Source organism: Pipistrellus kuhlii, unplaced genomic scaffold (assembly GCF_014108245.1).
Source record: "Pipistrellus kuhlii isolate mPipKuh1 unplaced genomic scaffold, mPipKuh1.p scaffold_m20_p_3, whole genome shotgun sequence".
Lineage (NCBI taxonomy): Eukaryota > Metazoa > Chordata > Mammalia > Chiroptera > Vespertilionidae > Pipistrellus > Pipistrellus kuhlii.
Genome location: NW_023425529.1, coordinates 8,739,587 through 8,759,506, shown reverse-complemented (window position 1 = coordinate 8,759,506; position 19,920 = coordinate 8,739,587). Strand labels below are relative to the sequence as shown.

The following is a 19,920-nucleotide window of genomic DNA, read 5'->3' as shown; positions in this document are numbered from 1 at the left end:
CCAGCCTACTGTCTTGTGTTGCCTGCCTCATAAATTCCACCATTACCTGCAGAAAAGTATAGCTTCAAACAATGGGTCTATTTGGAGGGCATGTCTCATTCTCAGTTCCCTTCAGGTGCAACACAAACCACCCAGTGAACCTTACAATGGCATCTGCAGTTTCAGAACAGGTTGCTTACTTGTTCAGAGCTAGAGAAAAATGTAAAGAAGTTGAGCTGTGAAATGTAGAAAAGTGAAGAAACTCATCTTTTTTTTCAAAATACAAAAAATAAACAAGAGGGAGCCCCTTTCAATTGCAAGATGAGATGCTGCCCAATTCATGCATTGCCAAATAAAGCCAATTAAATCTTCAAAAAAGTTGTTAAACAAGAGCTAAAACATACAAAAATGCAATTCTGAGATTTCTGAATGTAATTCACACCCTCGTATTCTCTTTAAAAAAAAAAGATGCAAGCACAGAGGCATTTAAAAAAGCTTTGTAAATTACCTTTTGCTTACTAATAATAAATTACCTATTTGGGCAGATGTAAATAAGGCACCACCACAATGTGTACACACCAACCACAGAAATAAGGCTGACAAACCTAAATAAGGGAAGTTATAAAAGATTATGATAGACTATCACTGGAAAGCTTGTCTTCAGGAATTTGGATGATTATCTGAAAACAAATTTGAAGGACCATTTTCCTCGCAATAAGGAAGGGAGTGTTATGGTTGGAAATGGAGAGAGAGAGGGTGGGTGAAGGGTACCTAAAGACTAGGTTAAAGAGACAGAAAATAAGTCCAAAGGCGCAAGCTGAGTGCGAGGGACTTCCGTCGCAGGAAAGACACCTGGTGTTGCATGTCCTTCTGGACGCTGCTGGGTATTTCTATGAAGTTACAAAGTTACACTCCGTTTCTCATTTGCAGCCCCACGGGTTTTGCTTTCAAATACCTGCAGGTGTATCCGCCTGCCCCTGTTAAACTAAGAGATTTTGTGTTTGTGTGTGTGTGTGTGTGTGTGTGTTTGTGTGTGTGTGTGTGTGTGCGTTTTCTTTCCTGTGCTAGACAAGACTTTGCAACATTCTCCGGACTTAAGCAAGATTAGGGCCAACTTTAGGAGCAAGCCCAGGGCATCAAAGTTGCTCGCAATTTCCACTAAAAAAAAAAAAAAAAAAAAAAGCCCCACTACTCTTTTCTGTAAGCCAAATTAGGGAGGCTTCGGGATTCCGGCAGCGGAAAAGGCAGAGGAAGCGAAGCCTCAGGCTGCCCAAGTGACTCACAAGAAGCCACTTTTCTCGGAAACGCGCGTCTCCGAGTCAGAGGCGGAATCCAGACCCAGCCAGAGTGGCTGACTCGCCTAACACAACGTGGCCTTAGCCCAGGCATGGCGGCTTTTTAGTCCCGCTTAAAGCTGTCAGCTACTGCAATCAGAACAAAATATATAAATTCTAAGTCACGCAGCGCAGACTTCACGTCCAGACAAGCTGGGGAAATGCAGAAGAAAAGGCCAAACTAAGCTGCTGGTCAAAGACTACGATTCCCAGTGTTCAATGCGGTGTACCCCCAGTACGTTGCATGCCGGGAACTATAGTGGCGCGCACACACACACACACACACACACACACACACACACACACACACACACACACACCACCTCCTCCATCCCCTCCATCTAAAAGCACTCTTGGGATTTTCAGCCTCTCAGGTGTTTCTCTTTTCCGAGATGCACTGCCACATAGAAAGCTGACAGAAAAGAGTCGCCCTGGGATCCTCCTAGCGTGACCCCACGCTAAGATAGGGGAAAAAGCTGAAGAACTCGTTGCCACGGCTACCGTTCCCCTGGTCACGGAAGAAACGCTCTCCAGGATCCGGAAGTAGTTCCTCTGCGACCTCTCCCAAAAGAGGGATGTGTTCTGACCCGACGTTTATGTTCCCCTTCTCCCCCCCCCCATCCCTCCTCCCCTTCAAAGAGGCCAAAGCTTCCCAGGCAAAAGGGGCGGGCCCGCGTGAGAGGGGCCCGCGGAGCCATCTGATTGGAGCAAAGAGGTTCAGGGTGACCAATCGGGAGGAGCCACGCTTCGGGCATGGGGAAACCGCACCTGGACCTCTCCGATTGGTGGACTGCGGTCCCCCCCACGCGTCCCCATTGGGTGTAGAGAGTGCGTGGTGCGGCGCGATTGGTGGGTTCGTGTTTCCCGTCCCCCGCCCTCGAGACGTGGGGTGAAAAGCGGCCGGACACGCTTGGGGGGTAGTGGGCGGACCGCGCGGCGCGAGGTGTGAGGATCTGAGCCTTGGGGTGGCGGGGCGGAGGCGGCTCCTGCGATTCAAGGAGACTTGAGACTCTCTCCCCGGCCGCGCGCCATGAGGGCCCTGTGGGTGCTGGGCCTCTGCTGCGTCCTGCTGACCTTCGGTGAGTGATCCCGGAGGAGCGGGCACCCTGGAGCGCCCCCCCTCCCCCTCCTCTTCTCGAAGATTCTTGGGGCGTTGAGCCTGGGAGGGGGACCCTATCACCGGGTCTGCGCTGCACCTAGGGGACCATCGCCTTTCCTCGAAAGAGGCTTGGGGACTTTCCGTTTACTCTTGCTTCGCTGGAAAGAAAAAAAGAGAGAGAGAGAGAGGACAGAGTTATTTAAATCCCGTGCAGATCTCCTGGTGGCGGCCTGCAGAGCTCAGCCATCTCGCAGGGGGGGCCTCTCTCGAGCTCTCGCTCCCCCGAGAGCATGGCTGGGGCTCCATCGGGAGGACTCTTGCCCACGCCTCAACCTTTGGCCTGAGCTCTTGGACCCCCCCCCCCAAAAAAAAAAAATCCATGTTTTCCGAGTCCTCGAGAACGCGCCTTTCCTTTCTGGTGTCTGGTCTAGGGAGCGTGAGGTCCTGGGTCACAGTGTTGGATTCACTTGTGCTCCAGCTCCTTCCAGCTCTTCCCCCTTCTCGGGCCCCCGGGCCCCATGTCAGTCCCCCTCGCCAGAGTTTGCACAGAATCCTGCCTGTACTCTGACCTGTGGTTTCGCAGGCCTGGGTTTTGTTTGGCATGGCCAGTTTGGAGGCCTTGTCCTGGCCTGCGCGCAACACGTGTGCATGTGGAAGGGTCCCGGGATCAAATCCGCTAAGTTACAAAGGGTCGAGGGAGCCTCCTTGGAAGGGATGGCAGCCCCCGAGGTTCAGCATCTCCTGGGGAACCTCGGGATCTGAACTTAAATAAGAAATAGGCGGACTTGGGTTTACATTGGCTATTTAAACCTGTGGGTCTCCATTCTCCCATCCCCATCTCCCGCGTTTAACAGCTGAATTTTGCAACGCCTATCCTTTTTTATTTTCCCTCTGAGAAGTACGTGAAGCATCGGTGTTTTAAGAGATTTGTGTGTGTGTGTGTGTGTGTGTGTGTGTGTGTGTGTGTGTGTTCAATCTTCCTTCAGGGTCAGTCCGAGCTGCTGATGAAGTCGATGTGGATGGCACCGTGGAAGAGGACCTGGGTAAAAGTAGAGAAGGCTCAAGGACAGATGATGAAGTAGTACAGAGGTTTGTGTTCATCTATAACTGCCTGTGTAAGCCCTTCTGAACCCTGGAAAACTGGCTTCCTTTGTATTTCCAAAATTTAAGTAGCTAAAAAAAATGCTCAGAGGAAATATATCAAGCATGTGCACGCATGAGTATTTCCTTAACCGGCCCCTAAGAATGGTCCAACTTGAATGAATGCCTTTAAAAATTATTTTGATATCTATATTGCAGAACACTAGCACTAGAACCTTAGGAATTTAGGAAAGACATTTAGTTGGTTTGTCCTCAGGGCGTCCTTAGTAATTTTAAAAAGAGGATTTCTGTCCGTTGAACCGTGTTTTGAAATGTGTCCTCCCAGGACTTACTTTTGTAGACCTGTAGAGGCCAAGCTTCCCTGGGCAAAGGGGTGGTTCCACGTGTGAGGGAACATACATGAGTATGACTGCTATTGAGTAGAGGAATATTGGGTTTACTTTTTGTGTGTGTGTGTGACATTTTTAAGATCTGAGTATTTCCAATGCAATGTTAAAGGTAACCTCTTACTGTGGTAAAATCATAATGAGATGGTAGATTAGTAACATTTTATAAATGTTGCCAATTTACCCTTTTAACCCTTGAGACCATCTTAAGAGACTCCTGTGCTCTTAGCACAGATCATACAGTTTTGGAGGGAACTAAGCGATGCTTATTTGCTTGTCAAATTTACTTTTTAGAGAAGAAGAAGCTATTCAGTTGGATGGATTAAATGCATCCCAAATAAGAGAACTTAGAGAGAAATCAGAAAAGTTTGCCTTCCAAGCTGAAGTTAACAGAATGATGAAACTTATCATCAATTCATTGTATAAAAATAAGGAGGTAAGCAACATGTGGCTAGGATAATTATTTTTCTCTGTATGGTAGCACACTTGTTTACTTTCATAGTAAGTGTACTTAGTGATTCCAAATAAGTAATAAGATTTCAATTCCCTGTAGTGTATATACAAGAATTGCTACTATTATAGATACAGTGTGTGGTGGGAGTGGGGGGGGGTGTTATAGGGGATAGAAGGTTGTTAGGCATTTTGCCTTCTTTTTCTTTCCCCTCCAAAAATGTTCATGGCCTGCTAAACAGTTGTGAGTTGTTCAGGACCATTGCTAACCAAGCTTCATGCATTTCGTACCTAAAGATCACTAGTAGAATGGCATTACTGCTCTTAACCAATTCAGAAAGCCCTTCTAGTTGCTACAGTCTTTTGTGTAAAGAGCAGTACCTCCTTTTACCAAGAGACTAAAGCCACCTCTTTACATAAAGTGCTTTTTTAGAGTACAGAGGAGAAATAAAGTGAGTCTGACATTAAATCCAATGTCTTGTGTATTTTGAGCCTAATCTAACTGTATTAAATCTGGCCTCCATTTAGATTTTCCTGAGAGAACTGATTTCAAATGCTTCTGATGCTTTAGATAAAATAAGGCTAATATCCCTGACAGATGAAAATGCTCTTTCTGGAAATGAGGAACTAACAGTAAAAATTAAGGTAAGCTTAAAACAATTTTCTTTTAAAATAAAAAGAAATCTTAGTGACAGAGAACCTATAATGGTCAAGATAGACTAGGTTATGCTGCAGTAACAAATATTCCCCCAAATCTCAGGGAATTAAGGTAGGTAGGGGTCAGCAAAATATGGCTTATGGGCCAAGTCCAACCTGCTGCCTGTTTTTATAAATAAAGTTTTATCAGAACATTTCCATGCCTGCTTCTATATTATCCATGGCTGCTTTTGTGCTGCATGGTAAAGTTCAGTAGTAGTTGTGACAGAGGTCATATGGCCCAGAAAGCCTAAAATATTTACTCTCTGGCCCTTTTACAAAAAAAGTTTGCTATCCTCTGGCTTAAATCAGCCACATGCTGCCTGTGGCCTTTGCTTTATATCCTCTTCACTCCTTGACACAGGCTGATAGAGCAGCCATCTGGAGTGTAGCTGGTTGCCATGGTGAAAAAGCTTGGAGGGTCTTACATCAATTAAAGGCTCCACACTGAAAGCCACACTCTTGTTGCAACTTATTGGCCAGAACTAGTCATATGGCATCACCCAGCCATAAATAGAGGAAGCATATTCCTGTTACGTTCCCAGAAGGCAGAGAGTTGGAAATATTCAATAAAAATATTGATCACCACAAATTCTAAACCCAGAAGTCATTCAAGTTTTAGATTTTTATTTTCTACCAAAGAAATAAGCAAAACATAAAATTTTATTCTTGAATATTTTTTCAAAAATAACTTGTTTTGTTTAGTCTGCCTCTGCTTTCTTTATATTGATACTTTCTCAAACACACTAAACTTAAAATTATTCTCTATAAAGAAAGATGTTTATACTTAATATGTGCATTTTCTGAAAAGCCCATAAAAGAGTATGGAGGAAAATATCTCAATTTAGTTTTCTGTTTTGGAATTGATGTTGCCCAAAGCTGAGTATTTTTCAATAATAGCTCAGTATTTACTTGTCATACCATTAGTATTAAACAGATATAATTATCTTGTCTTTGTCTTTCCTTTAGTGTGACAAGGAGAAGAACCTGCTGCATGTCACAGACACCGGTGTAGGAATGACCAGGGAAGAGTTGGTAAAAAACCTTGGTACCATAGCCAAATCTGGGACAAGCGAGTTTTTAAACAAAATGACTGAGGCGCAAGATGATGGCCAGTCAACTTCTGAATTGATTGGCCAGTTTGGTGTCGGTTTCTACTCTGCCTTCCTTGTGGCAGATAAGGTTATTGTCACATCGAAACACAACAACGATACCCAGCACATCTGGGAATCTGACTCCAATGAATTTTCTGTAATTGCTGACCCAAGAGGAAACACTCTAGGCCGGGGAACAACAATTACGTGAGTGTTACTAATTCTTCATAATAATAATAAGAAGAATAAATAATTGATAGTCCTATTGAGGATCTTGACTCGCCAGTTCAGGCTCTCTAGGCAAATGGCTTATTCTGAGCCAATAATTTCCTTGCCTATAAAATGAGGAAATTGAATTGTTCTCATCACTTGAAGAAATGTCTGAGGACCTAACACAGAGCTGTAATGGCTGCTGTATGTGTGGGACATAAGTAGGAAGGGTTAGCCCTTCCAGAGGCAAAGGCTGATGAGGCCTCAGAGCAATGGCTTGGTCCAGGTGTTCAGGGAAGCAAGACTAAGACTCAGTCTGTAGAGCATCATGAATAAAGGGGTGGAGGAACAGCGTGTTCACAGGATTAAAGTCTTCTGAAGGATGGCAGGACTGAATGAGAGAGACTTCTTGGGTGACCATTAAAATATTTTGCCCAGGGAAAGCAGAGCCTGTTGTAAAGATAATCCAGGCAACATTTACTGTCTTCCTGGTCACTTCTTTTAATGAAGGCTAATTAGAGGGCTGCATGTCAGTACTTCTATTTATTCTGGGTTGTAGTCTCATTTGAGGATAATTAGAAATGATTGATTTTGAATTCATTTTAAGCCAATAACTATTGTTGGTGTAGATGAGGCAAGTCTTACACCCAGTATCACTTGGTTCCATCACAGTGGAGTAGACAGGGCAGCTTTTTTTCTAAAGGTCAGTAGACTTACCCAGTCCTGCAAGTTTCTAGAATAGAGCAATATTTCTCACATGTTATGTGCCTGAAGTCTCACTTTTTCCCCCTTATTCAGTTTTCAATTTCCTTAACATTAACTATTCAAGTAGGAAAAAAGCATATCTTATAATTTTGACCAATTTTCTTCATCCCAAAAGGTATCATTTCCTGTCTTCATGGGCACAGATGTTCTTTTAATGAAGGCTAATTAGAGGACTGCAGTTCAGTGCTTTTACTAATTTATTCATCCCAATTTACCTGTCCCTGCCTTTGTTACTAACATTGACACCTCCTAGTCTCATTAGGAGGCATCACTAATAGTCATACCCCAGAGCCCTCTCTCATTAGGTGTTAGACTGAGTGTTAGGTAATCACATCTCTGAACTAGAAAAAGCTAGAAAATGATGTCCCAGGAGATGCTGATGTCTTACAGTGCTGAGAGAAAGACAAGATTGCCTACATGTATGCTTTATGAAAGCAAACATTTTGTTGACTGCTCTGTTCCTTCACACTTGACAAGTAAATATTTGTATGAATGAGGTAATCAGAGCAGTTTTATGCAAGTCCCATGGATGCTTGATAAGTAAGTGAAACTTTACAACAGGTTCTGCTTTCCCTGGGCAAAATTGCCTTTTCCTTCAAGTCTTCCTACCTCACCATCACTCAACAGATACTCATTTGAATGCCTATTACTTGCTAGTATCAGAGAATAAGACAGGTGTGGTCCCTGCTCTCACATGGTTCATTCTAGTTAAGGGGTGGGGAGGGGGGGGAGACGACGACAATGAAGTCATTTCAAAGTGGCAAATGCTAGAAAAGAAGCTAAGGGACACCTCCCTTACCAGAAGGCCTTTGTGAAACAGTGATAAGTTCAAGTATTCCAGGAAGCAAGCACAGCATGTTGAAAGTTTCAGAGACAAGCCTCTTTGAGGAACTGAAAGTGTAGAGTGGCCAAAGAAAAATGGAGAGTGAAGTCTGGGAAGTGACAAGGTCAAAATCCTGCCCTATATCCAGGACTTCATCTCTGTTAATACTTTAAATTAGCCTCTGCTGTACTCTTAAGGGAAATTTTGTAAGGATTAAATGAGATCATGAAATATAATTACTTCTGTTCTTCTATCACAATGAGAGTGGTATTCTACATTTTCCTCCTAAAGCTAGTCACTGTGATCTCTCATCTTACCTCCTTGGAGACTAGCAAATTAATTCCTACCCCATCTTTTAAAGTCAGCCTTACCCACACACCGCCCTCTTTCCCATCAAAGTGTGAGCATGTCCTGGTCTCTGGGGTAGGATGAAGGCAGGTGGTGCCATCCTCTTTCAGGCACACTATTTCTCCCCTCCACAGCTGAGCTTAAAAAAGTACACTTGGCCCTAGCTTATTTGGCTCAGTGGAAAGAGCATCAGCCTGGGGACTGAAGGGTCCCGGGTTTGATTCTGGTCAAGGGCACATGCCCAGGTTGCTGGCTTGATCCCCAGTGGGGGGCATGCAGGAAGCAGCTGATCAATGATTTGCTCTCATCATTGATGTTTCTATCTCTTCCTCTTTCTCTCTGAAATCAATAAAAATAAATAGAAATTATTTTTTAAAAAGAAAAGGAAAAAAACATAATTTATTAAAAGAAAGAAAAAGTACACTTCCTTTGCTGCTACTTCACCTTTTGTCATGCCTTTCCATTGAAGTAATTTACCAGTAATCCTTGTTGCTAAATCCAGTGGATTTAGGGATTTTTTTAAATGACAGTGCTCCCCATCAATAGTCTCTTTTTTTTTTTTTAATATATTTTATTGATTTTTCACAGAGAGGAAGGGAAAGAGATAGATAGCCAGAAACATTGATGAGGGAAAATCATCGACCAGCTGCCTCCTGTACACCCCCCACCAGGGATGTGCCGCAACCAATGTACATGCCTTTGACCGGAATTGAACCTAGGGCCTTTCAGTCCGCAGACTAACGCTTTATCCACTGAGCCAAACCAGTTTCAGCAGATTGTCTTTTTTTTCTTAGTTTTTCTGTGGTATAGTCTTACAGAACTGGCTTTCTGCTACACACTTCTTAAGACTGTCCACTTACCTAGCTTCCATGACCCTACAAATCTTTTTATATTTCCTTTGCCCATTTCTTGAATATTAATGTTCTCTTTCTTTAAAAGCTAAGTTTGAGCCCTTTTCTCATTATCCTTATGTTCCTTATTTAATTTTTAAAGGGCCAGCTAGTAGATAATTTAACCTTGCAATCATAGGATTTATCACATGTCTCAACTGCTATTGTCCCTGACAGCAACCATGGACAACATATGATGAGGTTGTGTCCCAATAAAAAAATTTTTTTTTAAGAGAATTGGAATATTTTATTTTTATTGATTTCAGAGAGGAAGGGAGAGAGAGATAGAAACATCAATGATGAGAGGGAATCATTGATTGGCTGCCTCCTGCACGCCCCACACTGGGGATTGAGCCCGAAATCCAGGCATGTGCTGTTGACTGGAATTGAACCTGGGACCCTTCATTCTGTAGGCCAATGCTCTATCCACTGAGCCAAACCAGCTTGGGCCCAATAAAATTTCTTATGTGGGCGTCAGCCATACGCAGTTCGTTGACTCTGGTTAAGATCTCACTAATGGTCTGTTCATATATCTAATTGCCATTTAAGTATCACTAAGATGTCAAACCATTGGCTTCTGCTTGCATCCAAAATTGAACTCTTTCCCCAACTCTGCAGCTCTAAGATACTTTGCTCTGAGACCAAAGACTTGGTGACCTAATTTTATTGGGGGCACGAACATCAAGATATGGGCTGTCTGCTGTGTCTGAGAATATGTTGTGATAATTTGTTTTTGGCGGAAGGAGGAAAGGGTTTGCAGAGCGGGCAGTAAGTGCCAATACAATTTTCTGTATTGGATTTAGCTAAGCCAGGGTGTCCTGTAGAACTCTGGTGGAAATATTCTGCCCACATGTAAATTACTAACTACTTGGAATGTGGCGGTGCAACTGAAGACCAACTTCACATTTTCTTACATTTGACTGATGACCACTGTTTTGGATGGTGCAGATAGAACAATAATTCAGATTAATTTTCTAGTTTTTTAAAGGAACATTTTTATTAGGGGTTTGCTATCTATTGTATAATAATCACTTGATTTCTAGACTAACTTTTAGAATGCATATAATTCCACTTTTCTCTAGAATGTTTTCTCGCCTGGAGCTATCCTAAGATTTCAGTTTTACAAATGGAGAAACCCAATATATTTAGAAAGTTGGGAACATTTTCATTTTCTACTTAGAACTAAGGTTATTCTCTACTTGGGATTGCAAGGAAGGTTTTTGTTGTTGTTGTTTTTTATCATAACCATATTTGATGTATTTGCTCACAAACCCTTATTGGTGATGAAAGTTCTTAATATTTCTTTAGTAGAGAGAATATCTTGGATTAAACAGAATTACTGGCTATTAGCATTGTCAAGAAGGCAAATTTATAATCAAGTCTTTTAAACCATGGATGTGCCTATAAATGTCTTTTTTTCCCTTGCAGCCTTGTTTTAAAAGAAGAAGCATCTGATTACCTTGAATTAGATACAATTAAAAATCTCGTCAAAAAGTACTCACAGTTCATAAACTTTCCTATTTATGTATGGAGCAGCAAGGTAAATCTATATTGCTAAAAATTTATATGTATCACCTTTGCACATTTTTTAATTTGTAATAATAAAAGTGTAATATGCTAATTAGACCAGACGTCCTTCGAGACAAAGCCAGAACTGCAAGGGTAGCTGGGTCCCGGGTGCCAGAGGGAAGCTGGTGCCAGCAGCTGTGGGAAGGATGGCTACTCTTGCATGAATTTGGGCTTCTGGCCTCTAGTATTTAATATTAAAGAAAGCTAAATGTGGTTTGTTTTCCAGTTCAGGTATTTGGGTTTCCTCACAGAAGACCTATTTTTTTTAGTTGTCCTTTTGTTTTATATTCGACAGATGAAATCCAAATCTTTAAAGAAATGAGTTTAACCATAATTCTACTTTCTACTTCAACAGACTGAAACTGTTGAGGAACCCATGGAAGAAGAAGAAGCAGCAAAAGAAGAAAAAGAAGAATCTGATGATGAAGCTGCAGTAGAAGAAGAAGAAGAAGAAAAGAAACCAAAAACTAAAAAAGTAAGTCTGGTTTATGTCCCTCCTTAAAATATTGTGCAAGATATATTAGAAAACCTAAGTATGCACTCATTTGAGGCAAGCTTCAGTTTTTAAAGGTTGTTTCCAAATAGTAAGTCCATCTTACAAAAAATCAGAAGTGTGTAAGTGTGTCTGCACCTATGTTTCTCCTTCTAGAAATTTGTAAGTGCCAAAGAGCTCATTTTTATAAGAGTTTTCTGACTTCTATATATTGCTCAGGACTGGTGGCTTACACGTTTTGCATTTCAAAATCTTTAAAAAGCGTTCTGCATCTTTTGTCATGTAGGTATTAACTATAAAAGTAGTTCTCTGGCCTATCTGGCCTACTCAGGAAGCAGAGTAGGTAGAAGTTGTGGTGGGTTTTGAGGAATATTTAAGATGTTGGATTTCTTATAAGTGAGGAAATATGTAATATGTATATCCTTTTAGTTTCAAAACATTTTAAAGAACATTTTAGCTAAAAATAATGAAATATTGGCTTTTTAATTATAATGATAACCAGTTATCTTTTTATATTAAATATCAATTTTTGTTGAGAAACTTTCTTGTTTTATTTTAATTTTTTATATAATTGGCAGGAACCATACTAGATTAGGGATATCCTTTGTTCCTTCCATGTTCTCTTTTGAAATGTCCTAAAGCTATGGTTTCCACTAGTGTAACTGCTGAGAGAGACTAATTAAATGCTGTTAACTTCAGGTTGAAAAAACTGTCTGGGATTGGGAACTTATGAATGATATCAAACCAATATGGCAGAGACCATCAAAAGAAGTAGAAGAGGATGAATATAAAGCTTTCTACAAATCATTTTCAAAGGTAAATATTTAGAAAAATGTGATAAAAAGGTATTAAATTCCAAAATAAGTTTAAAATAATTTATAACTACTTTACAATTGATTTCCTTTTTAATCCTGTGTATTTTATGTTATGCATTAAAAAAATTACTCTGAGAAGAAATCTGTAGGCTTCACCAGGTTGCCAAGAGGTCTGTGTTATAGAAAAAATATATACCTCCATGAGTACATGTTTGGTTTCTACTATAGATACCATAAAACAAAGTTGTGTTATTGAGTGGCTTTTAACTAATTCTTTAAAGAGCGTGTTTACAACAACATCAAATAATTAGTGTGAGGTCATCGCATGCCTAGGCAGGAATAATTACTGACTGTTTTTTCTTTTATTAATCCCTTCTTGTAACTCTTAATCCAAATCTAGCAGAGATTAAGAATGTTCCATGTTAATGTTTTCCCAAACCACATTTTGTACAAAATAGAGTAGTTTAATGCACTTATTTAGCATAGCTAGATAGAATACTTAATATTCTATGATTGTATTGTCCTTTACTCTTTATTCCAGTGGTCGGCTAACTGTGGCTCGTGAACCACATGCTGCTCTTTGGCCCCTTGGGTTTTTAGCAAAGGCCCAGCTTAGGAGTACCCTAATTAAGTTAATAATAATATACCTACCTATACAGTTTAAGTTTAAAAAATTTGGCTCTCAAAAGATATTTCAGTGGTTGTACTGTTGATATTTGGCTCTGTTGACTAATGAGTTTGCCAACCCACTGCTTTATTCCATTTATTGATTTATTACCTAACCTTTGTTTTCCTTAACATTAACAACCAACCATCCCTTAAAAACTAAAAACTTGCCCTTGGTTCTCTAAAGTCCTGTGTATATAAAGGTACTTCATCTAGGGCAATTGTGTATTAAAAATATACACAATTATAAGTCAATACTATTATCTTAAACTAGAGGCCTGGTGCACAAAATTGGTGCACTCAGTAGGGGAGGTCTCCCTCAGCCCGGCCTGTGCCATCTCACAGTTCAGGAGCCTGTGTCCTGCCTCTGCATCCTGAGTGCTGCCTTGGAGGCGGAAGAGGCTCCTGTAACTGCCACTGCCTTCACCAGCCTGTAGCCAGGCTTCTGGCTGAGTGGCACTCCCCCTGTGGGAACTCACTGACCACCAGGGGCAGCTCCTGAGAGTTGAGTGTCTATCCCCTGGTGGTCAGTGTGCATCATAGTGACTGGTCGTTCCACCGTTCAGTCGATTTGCGTATTAGCTTTTTATTACATAGGATATTTTTAGAAGCCACTTTTTTTTTTAAGTTGAAACAAGTGAGGTTAATTGTTAATATATTTTATTTAACCCAACATACCCAAAATACTATTAGTTCAACATGTACAATATAAAAATTGTAATTTACTTTTCGGGATTTTCTTGTACTGTGTCTTCAAAGTCTGTTTGTATATTTTACACTGATCATTAATCACATCTCAATTTGGAATAGCCACATGTGGGTACATTAATGGATAATGCAATCTAGAGAATTTCTGTTTTTACCCTTTCATAGCTATTTATATACCTCTTTATATCTACTGCTATAGTCCAGTTTCCCTGGAAAAAATCTGTGCCTGCGTACTTTCTATGGTTGGCCGGTACACTCATGAATTATTGTATGATTTTACCATTTGGGCAGGATGGCGGTTTTCCCATCCTGTTCTCTCTCACAAGTGGAACCTTCCTGAGTTTAGGAATAATGTTATTGACAGTCACCATCAAAACAATCATGTTGTCTTAGTTTCTTCTTTTTTCCTCCAGACCCTCCCTATCCCCTTTTGATAAGGGGATTTTTTTTTAAATATATATTTTTATTGATTTCAGAGAGGGAGAAGGAGAGACAGAAACATCAGTGATGAGAGAATCATTGATCAGCTGCCTTCTGCATGCCCCCTACTGGGGTTCTGACTGGGAATTGAACCCTGACTTCCTGGTTCATAAGTTGATGATCAACCACTGAGCCACCCCAGCCAGGCAGGAACTTTATTGTTAAGTGCTAAACTGGACTGTGCCACATAATAAATTACTTAGCCTTTGTACCACCATTTTGTATGCTTTTTGCATAATGAAGTACCAACTTTCCATAGGAAAGTGATGACCCCATGGCTTATATCCACTTCACTGCTGAAGGGGAAGTTACCTTCAAGTCAATTTTATTCGTTCCTACTTCGGCTCCACGTGGTCTGTTTGACGAATATGGATCTAAGAAGAGTGATTACATTAAGGTGGGTTTTTAAGTAATGTAAATAGAATTTTAACTTTGAAAGTACAATTTCCCCAAAGTAACCTTTTTATTGTCTCTGCTTAGCTGTATGTGCGCCGAGTGTTCATCACTGACGACTTCCATGATATGATGCCCAAGTACCTTAATTTTGTCAAAGGTGTTGTAAGTATCTGAAGATTGAGAGAAGGAGGGATTGTTGTTTTTTGGTGTATCTTTTTCCAGTGTTTTTATTGCTCACTGAACTTCCTTTTATCACATGTAGGTGGATTCAGATGATCTCCCCTTGAACGTGTCCCGTGAGACTCTTCAGCAACATAAACTGCTTAAGGTGAGTACCTCTGGGAAGAGGCTGGCTGCTTTGCTCTTTGATTGGGCCACTAAGGACAGTTTCCATTAATAGAGTTACCAGATTTTGAAACTAGTCTTTGGTTATTCAGGTGAATTTAATTTTATTCTGGAATTCTCAAATCCTGAGAATCTTATTTTCCCCCATTATGCAATAAAAAAATAACTTCAAACATATATCAAAAGAATTACATAGTGAACACATACATATATATACATACATATATATAATTACATAGTGAACACATACATATACACACACACACACGCACGCACACACTCTCTACCTAGTCTAAAGATAGAATATAAACATTAAAGTTTCTGATTAGTCCAGCATAGGATTGCTCATCATGCCCTGCTTCTTGATAAACAGCTAGAACAGTGCCCTGCCTTTGTATCTTTTGCCTGCTACTTTACATCTAGTATTGAGATAATGTCCTCTAATCAGTTATTCTTTAATTTTGTTTAGGTGATTCGAAAGAAGCTTGTCCGTAAAACTCTGGACATGATCAAAAAGATTGCTGATGAGAAATACAATGATACTTTTTGGAAAGAATTTGGTACCAACATCAAGCTTGGTGTGATTGAAGACCACTCAAATCGAACACGTCTTGCTAAACTTCTTAGATTCCAGTCTTCTCATCATGCAAGTGACATTACTAGTCTAGACCAGTATGTGGAAAGAATGAAGGAGAAACAGGACAAAATCTACTTCATGGCTGGGTCCAGCAGGAAAGAGGTGAGATGAATGCCAACTGTCAGGGATCAGGGTTTGTAGCTGGAAGTTACAGCCAACGTTTTGAGAACAAAAAGGAAAACTTAAATGTAATTTTGAACTGTAGCAGGTATGAGGTCTGGTCAGTCACTGTATTCTCTGCACCTCTTTAATTCTCTACCTGCAAGTGAGGTTGTTAGTAATATATAAACATAGCTTTTGGGATGAACACGTTAACATATCATGGCTAGATTTGGAAAACTTAAGTCGCCTTTATTTTGTAGGCCGAATCTTCTCCATTTGTTGAGAGACTTCTGAAAAAGGGCTATGAAGTGATTTATCTCACAGAACCGGTGGACGAATACTGCATTCAGGCTCTTCCTGAGTTTGATGGGAAGAGGTTCCAGAATGTTGCCAAGGAAGGAGTGAAGTTTGATGAAAGTGAGAAAACTAAGGAGAACCGTGAAGCACTTGAGAAAGAATTTGAGCCTCTGCTCAATTGGATGAAAGATAAAGCCCTCAAGGACAAGGTATTCTTGTGAAAATTAGAAAGAGTAAAAATTTTAGTATTTGCATTTTTAAAAATTTTGTTTTGCCAACAAATTACACTTAGCAACTGGTTTCTTTGCAACCATTAAAACTTGTCAAGACAACATTTAATACTGTGGTTAAATTATTGGGAAGACAAGCTTAAAATTTAGGAACTGCAAAGAATTAAAAGGATAGTAATGGTTATTCCATATGTAGGTGCTTGGTTTTTTTCCTATATTTTTTAAGTTGATGTTTAAGTATTTCTGACAGAAAAATTCAGATTATAAAATGACAGTGGCTTCTACAAATATGAATGAGAGGTACTTTAATGGTCTGCCTCTATGTTTAGGATCTTAAGAGATGAATCCTTGAAGAGTTGAAATGCAAATATCAAATGACTTTAACTATTGATATTTATAGGTATCTAACTTTGGTTTCTTATTGCCAGATTGAAAAGGCTGTGGTATCTCAGCGCCTGACAGAGTCTCCGTGTGCTCTCGTGGCCAGCCAGTATGGATGGTCTGGCAACATGGAGAGAATCATGAAAGCTCAAGCTTACCAAACTGGCAAGGACATCTCTACAAAGTAAGTGTCCTTGGGAAGAGAAAGTTCCTGCCACAGTGTTCGCTCTTGTCCAGCCGTCCATACTGCAGCTAGCATTATCTTCAAAGGAACTGATGTGCTATAAGTGTCCACTATGTTAGGTAGAAAACAAGTTTACAAAGGGATTCTTCCTACATTAGATTGCTAAAGAAAAGGTCTTGGACTCATGATATACTTTATAGTATTTTATATATAAGTGCAAGTTTTCTTAACCTGTTACACATAAACTTTGTTTTTTTTTTCCATTACACTGTATGCTTGACTTGGTATTTAGACTTCTTTTACATTTTTGGATTTAGTTACAGATGAGGTCAATGACTATGTGTTTCTCAAAAAAGAGCTAAGTCTTTTTTTAAGCTAAGTAGTATGCCCCACAAAATTAAAGCTAAAATATTACCCATTAGTTAACAAGTATTTTTAACTCAAGGTCCAGGTATTGGAGGTAAGTGAATCTTTAGTACCTTCTATTTTTAAGAAATAAATATTTCAAGCTTGTGTTTTATTGTCACAGTGGTGGCCTTGAAAATAGCCTTTTCCCTACTTTTATTCTCTTATGATACTTGGAGTTGCTTCTTATTTGCTACCTAGTCATCCTTTTTCTCCCAAGGCCTAACTTAAGGATTCTTCTCACAAATGTACCAAAAGTAAATATGTAGATGCATATACATGTCATAATTAGCACAATTCATCAGTACGTATTTATACAATAAAATTCAAAGGTGCTATCTTGCTTATTTGTTTTGTCCCCCGACTAGATTATAAATGTCAGGTGAAGAGAAACAGGTATTTGCTTATCCCATTGCAATACCATGTTAGTCATTCAATCATTCATTAACAGGAAGTTACTTTTCATTCTGCAAGCATTTGAGATCTAAAGTAGGTATTACTGCTGTCTTTGTGCCATTAAGACTAGCCAGGATGACAAATCAAGTCATAATCTTCTAGCCCAGCACAGATCATGGGTATACCATGACAGGGACAGATGTAGTTCCTCCCTGTCCTCAGCATGCAGCTATAGGAAAGAGGACAGTCACCACCCACAGTAAAATTCTAGAGATTGTAAGGGTATGTTCAGTATTTGGAACTGAGCTCGGATAAAAGAAGTGATTAATTTTTTATGGAACCAGTTTGGTGAAGGCATCGTGGAGACTGTGTTATTTGCACACACCCACAGTCTGTCTAGACAACTCAGAACTCTGTGGGAACCAGAGCTGTAGTTAAGATAGTGAGAATGAATTAGTGGAGATGAACAAGACATTAAGTTGGTTCATCCACTCAACAGTGTTGGGATTCAAGTGTGTAGAACACAATAGTAAATAAAGTAGTTCTTTATTTAACCCTTTCATCTAAGCATGTCCATCCCCCTTAAAAAGGTAAAGCATGATGTAGCAGTAAGAGTATATCTTGATCTCTCCAAGAGAGATCACTGTAATTATGAAGGTAATAGAAAAATGTATGGACCCTAAAATCTGATGTTTGTTGATGTTCTTTTTAAAAAATATATTTTTATTGATTTCAGAGAAAGGAAGGGAGAAGAGATAGAAACATCAGTGATGAGAATCATTGGTTGGTTGCCTCCTGCACAGCCCACACTGGGGATTGAGCCCACAACCTAGGCATGTGCTGTGACCGGGAATTGAACCATGACTTCCTGATTCAGTAGTCTATGCTCAACCATTAAGCTATGCCGGCTGGGACGTTAATGTTCATTTTTTTATCCCTTAACAGTTACTATGCCAGCCAGAAGAAGACATTTGAAATCAATCCCAGACATCCACTGATCAAAGACATGCTTCGGCGAGTTAAGGTGAGTCACACTACAGCTATACTCCTTCATCTTAAATACACCTGTACTCTGTACCTTTTAATCAAGTGTGATTTCTCCCATTTCAGGAAGACGAAGATGACAAGACAGTTTCAGATCTTGCCGTAGTTTTATTTGAAACAGCAACACTGAGGTCAGGATATCTTTTGCCAGACACTAAAGCATATGGAGACAGAATAGAAAGAATGCTTCGCCTCAGTTTAAACATTGACCTTGATGCAAAGGTTTGTATTCCCAACCTTCCCACATAGACTTCATTTTTCTTTAAGAATAGGCTTCCCAGGATTAAGTGATATACCTTAGAAGTTGGACTAATTTCTACTTTTTAGAAATAATTAAGTGTTTGAATCCCGAGTGTCATGCACTATGCTAAAAATTAAACAAATTCTCTTTTTATATTCTTTTTTTGGTCTAAATCTCAGTTTGTTAGGATGGGTAACTCTAATTGGAGGATTGTGAAATTAATTATGATCTTATACATTTAAATGAGCTAAGTGAAAAAAGATCCATTAATGAGCTCATAAATGTTGCCCTTAGGTCGAAGAAGAACCTGAAGAAGAACCTGAAGAAACAACAGATGATGCCACAGAAGACACAGATCAAGACGAAGACGAAGACGAAGACATGGATGCCGGAACAGATGAAGACGAAGATGACACAGCAGAGGTAGGACCAGTCAAGAATGGGACTTGCATTCTTATTTCTGGCAAAGTTAGGACTGTGTAACATAAAGAAGTCAGGCTTACAGAGATCTGCCCCCAAATAGGCATCTCATAGCAAATTCAAAAGCTGGAGCAAATGATGTTTTTTTTCTTTTAAGTGTATATTTTGATCTCTCCTTTTATTCCTTTAGTCATCCATTCTTGAGATGTTTTTAAACAGATTTTTCTGTAGCCCACAATGGTTCTATACTCTTAGCCATTTCCTCCCCCTTACTATATGGTAACATTAGGGTGTTTTAAATTTTTATTGTGTTCGGGGGCCATTGACTTTTGGTGGGTTCTAAATTATCTAAAAATTTTTGCAGATTAGCAAGGTTTTAGTCTACAGCCAGAATAATGGAAATAAGCTTGGCCCATTCGTTGTTTTTCCACATATGAACCTTTTGAGCTAAGGATTTTATTTCTGCTAGCCTTTAATGTCTTCTGACTTTTATTTCCACAGAAATCTACAGCTGAAAAAGATGAATTGTAAATTACACTCTCACCATTTGGATCCTGTGTGGAGAGGGAATGTGAAATTTAAGTCATTTCTTTTTGGAGAGACTTTTGGATGCTTCCCCCAGTCCCTTCTCCCCTGCACTGTAAAATGTTGAATCGTGGGTCACCGAAAGAGGGTTTTTTTTTTTAGTTGAATTTTTTTTTAACATTCCTCATGAATGTAAATTTGTACTATTTAACTGACTATTCTTGGTGTAAAATCTTGTCATGTGTATAAAAATAAAAAAGGTCCCAAATATTCAGTGTCTTGCCTTTTTAATTTAAAAAAAAAGTTAATCATTTATAGTTAGAAAATATCATCCTCTTTTGTATGTGGGCTGGGCTTTGTGACTGTCTTCTAAAGAACAGAATATGGAAAGGGGAAATAGTGACTTCATAG

At 39.8% G+C, this 19,920-nt stretch overlaps 1 protein-coding gene across 1 annotated transcript; it reads left to right on the top strand.

Moving 5' to 3' along the window:
• Positions 1-2,209: 2,209 nt before the first annotated feature.
• HSP90B1 (heat shock protein 90 beta family member 1) lies at positions 2,210-19,779 on the top strand. The gene is made up of 18 exons (XM_036454793.1): positions 2,210-2,392; positions 3,399-3,501; positions 4,194-4,335; positions 4,878-4,994; positions 6,015-6,346; positions 10,604-10,715; positions 11,100-11,219; positions 11,937-12,053; positions 14,166-14,303; positions 14,387-14,464; positions 14,565-14,630; positions 15,117-15,386; positions 15,647-15,892; positions 16,342-16,478; positions 18,225-18,303; positions 18,390-18,545; positions 18,859-18,987; positions 19,486-19,779. The coding sequence occupies exons 1-18, from the start codon at positions 2,344-2,346 to the stop codon at positions 19,513-19,515; spliced, it is 2,421 nt and encodes an 806-aa protein (XP_036310686.1). The 5' UTR covers positions 2,210-2,343; the 3' UTR covers positions 19,516-19,779.
• Positions 19,780-19,920: the final 141 nt, after the last annotated feature.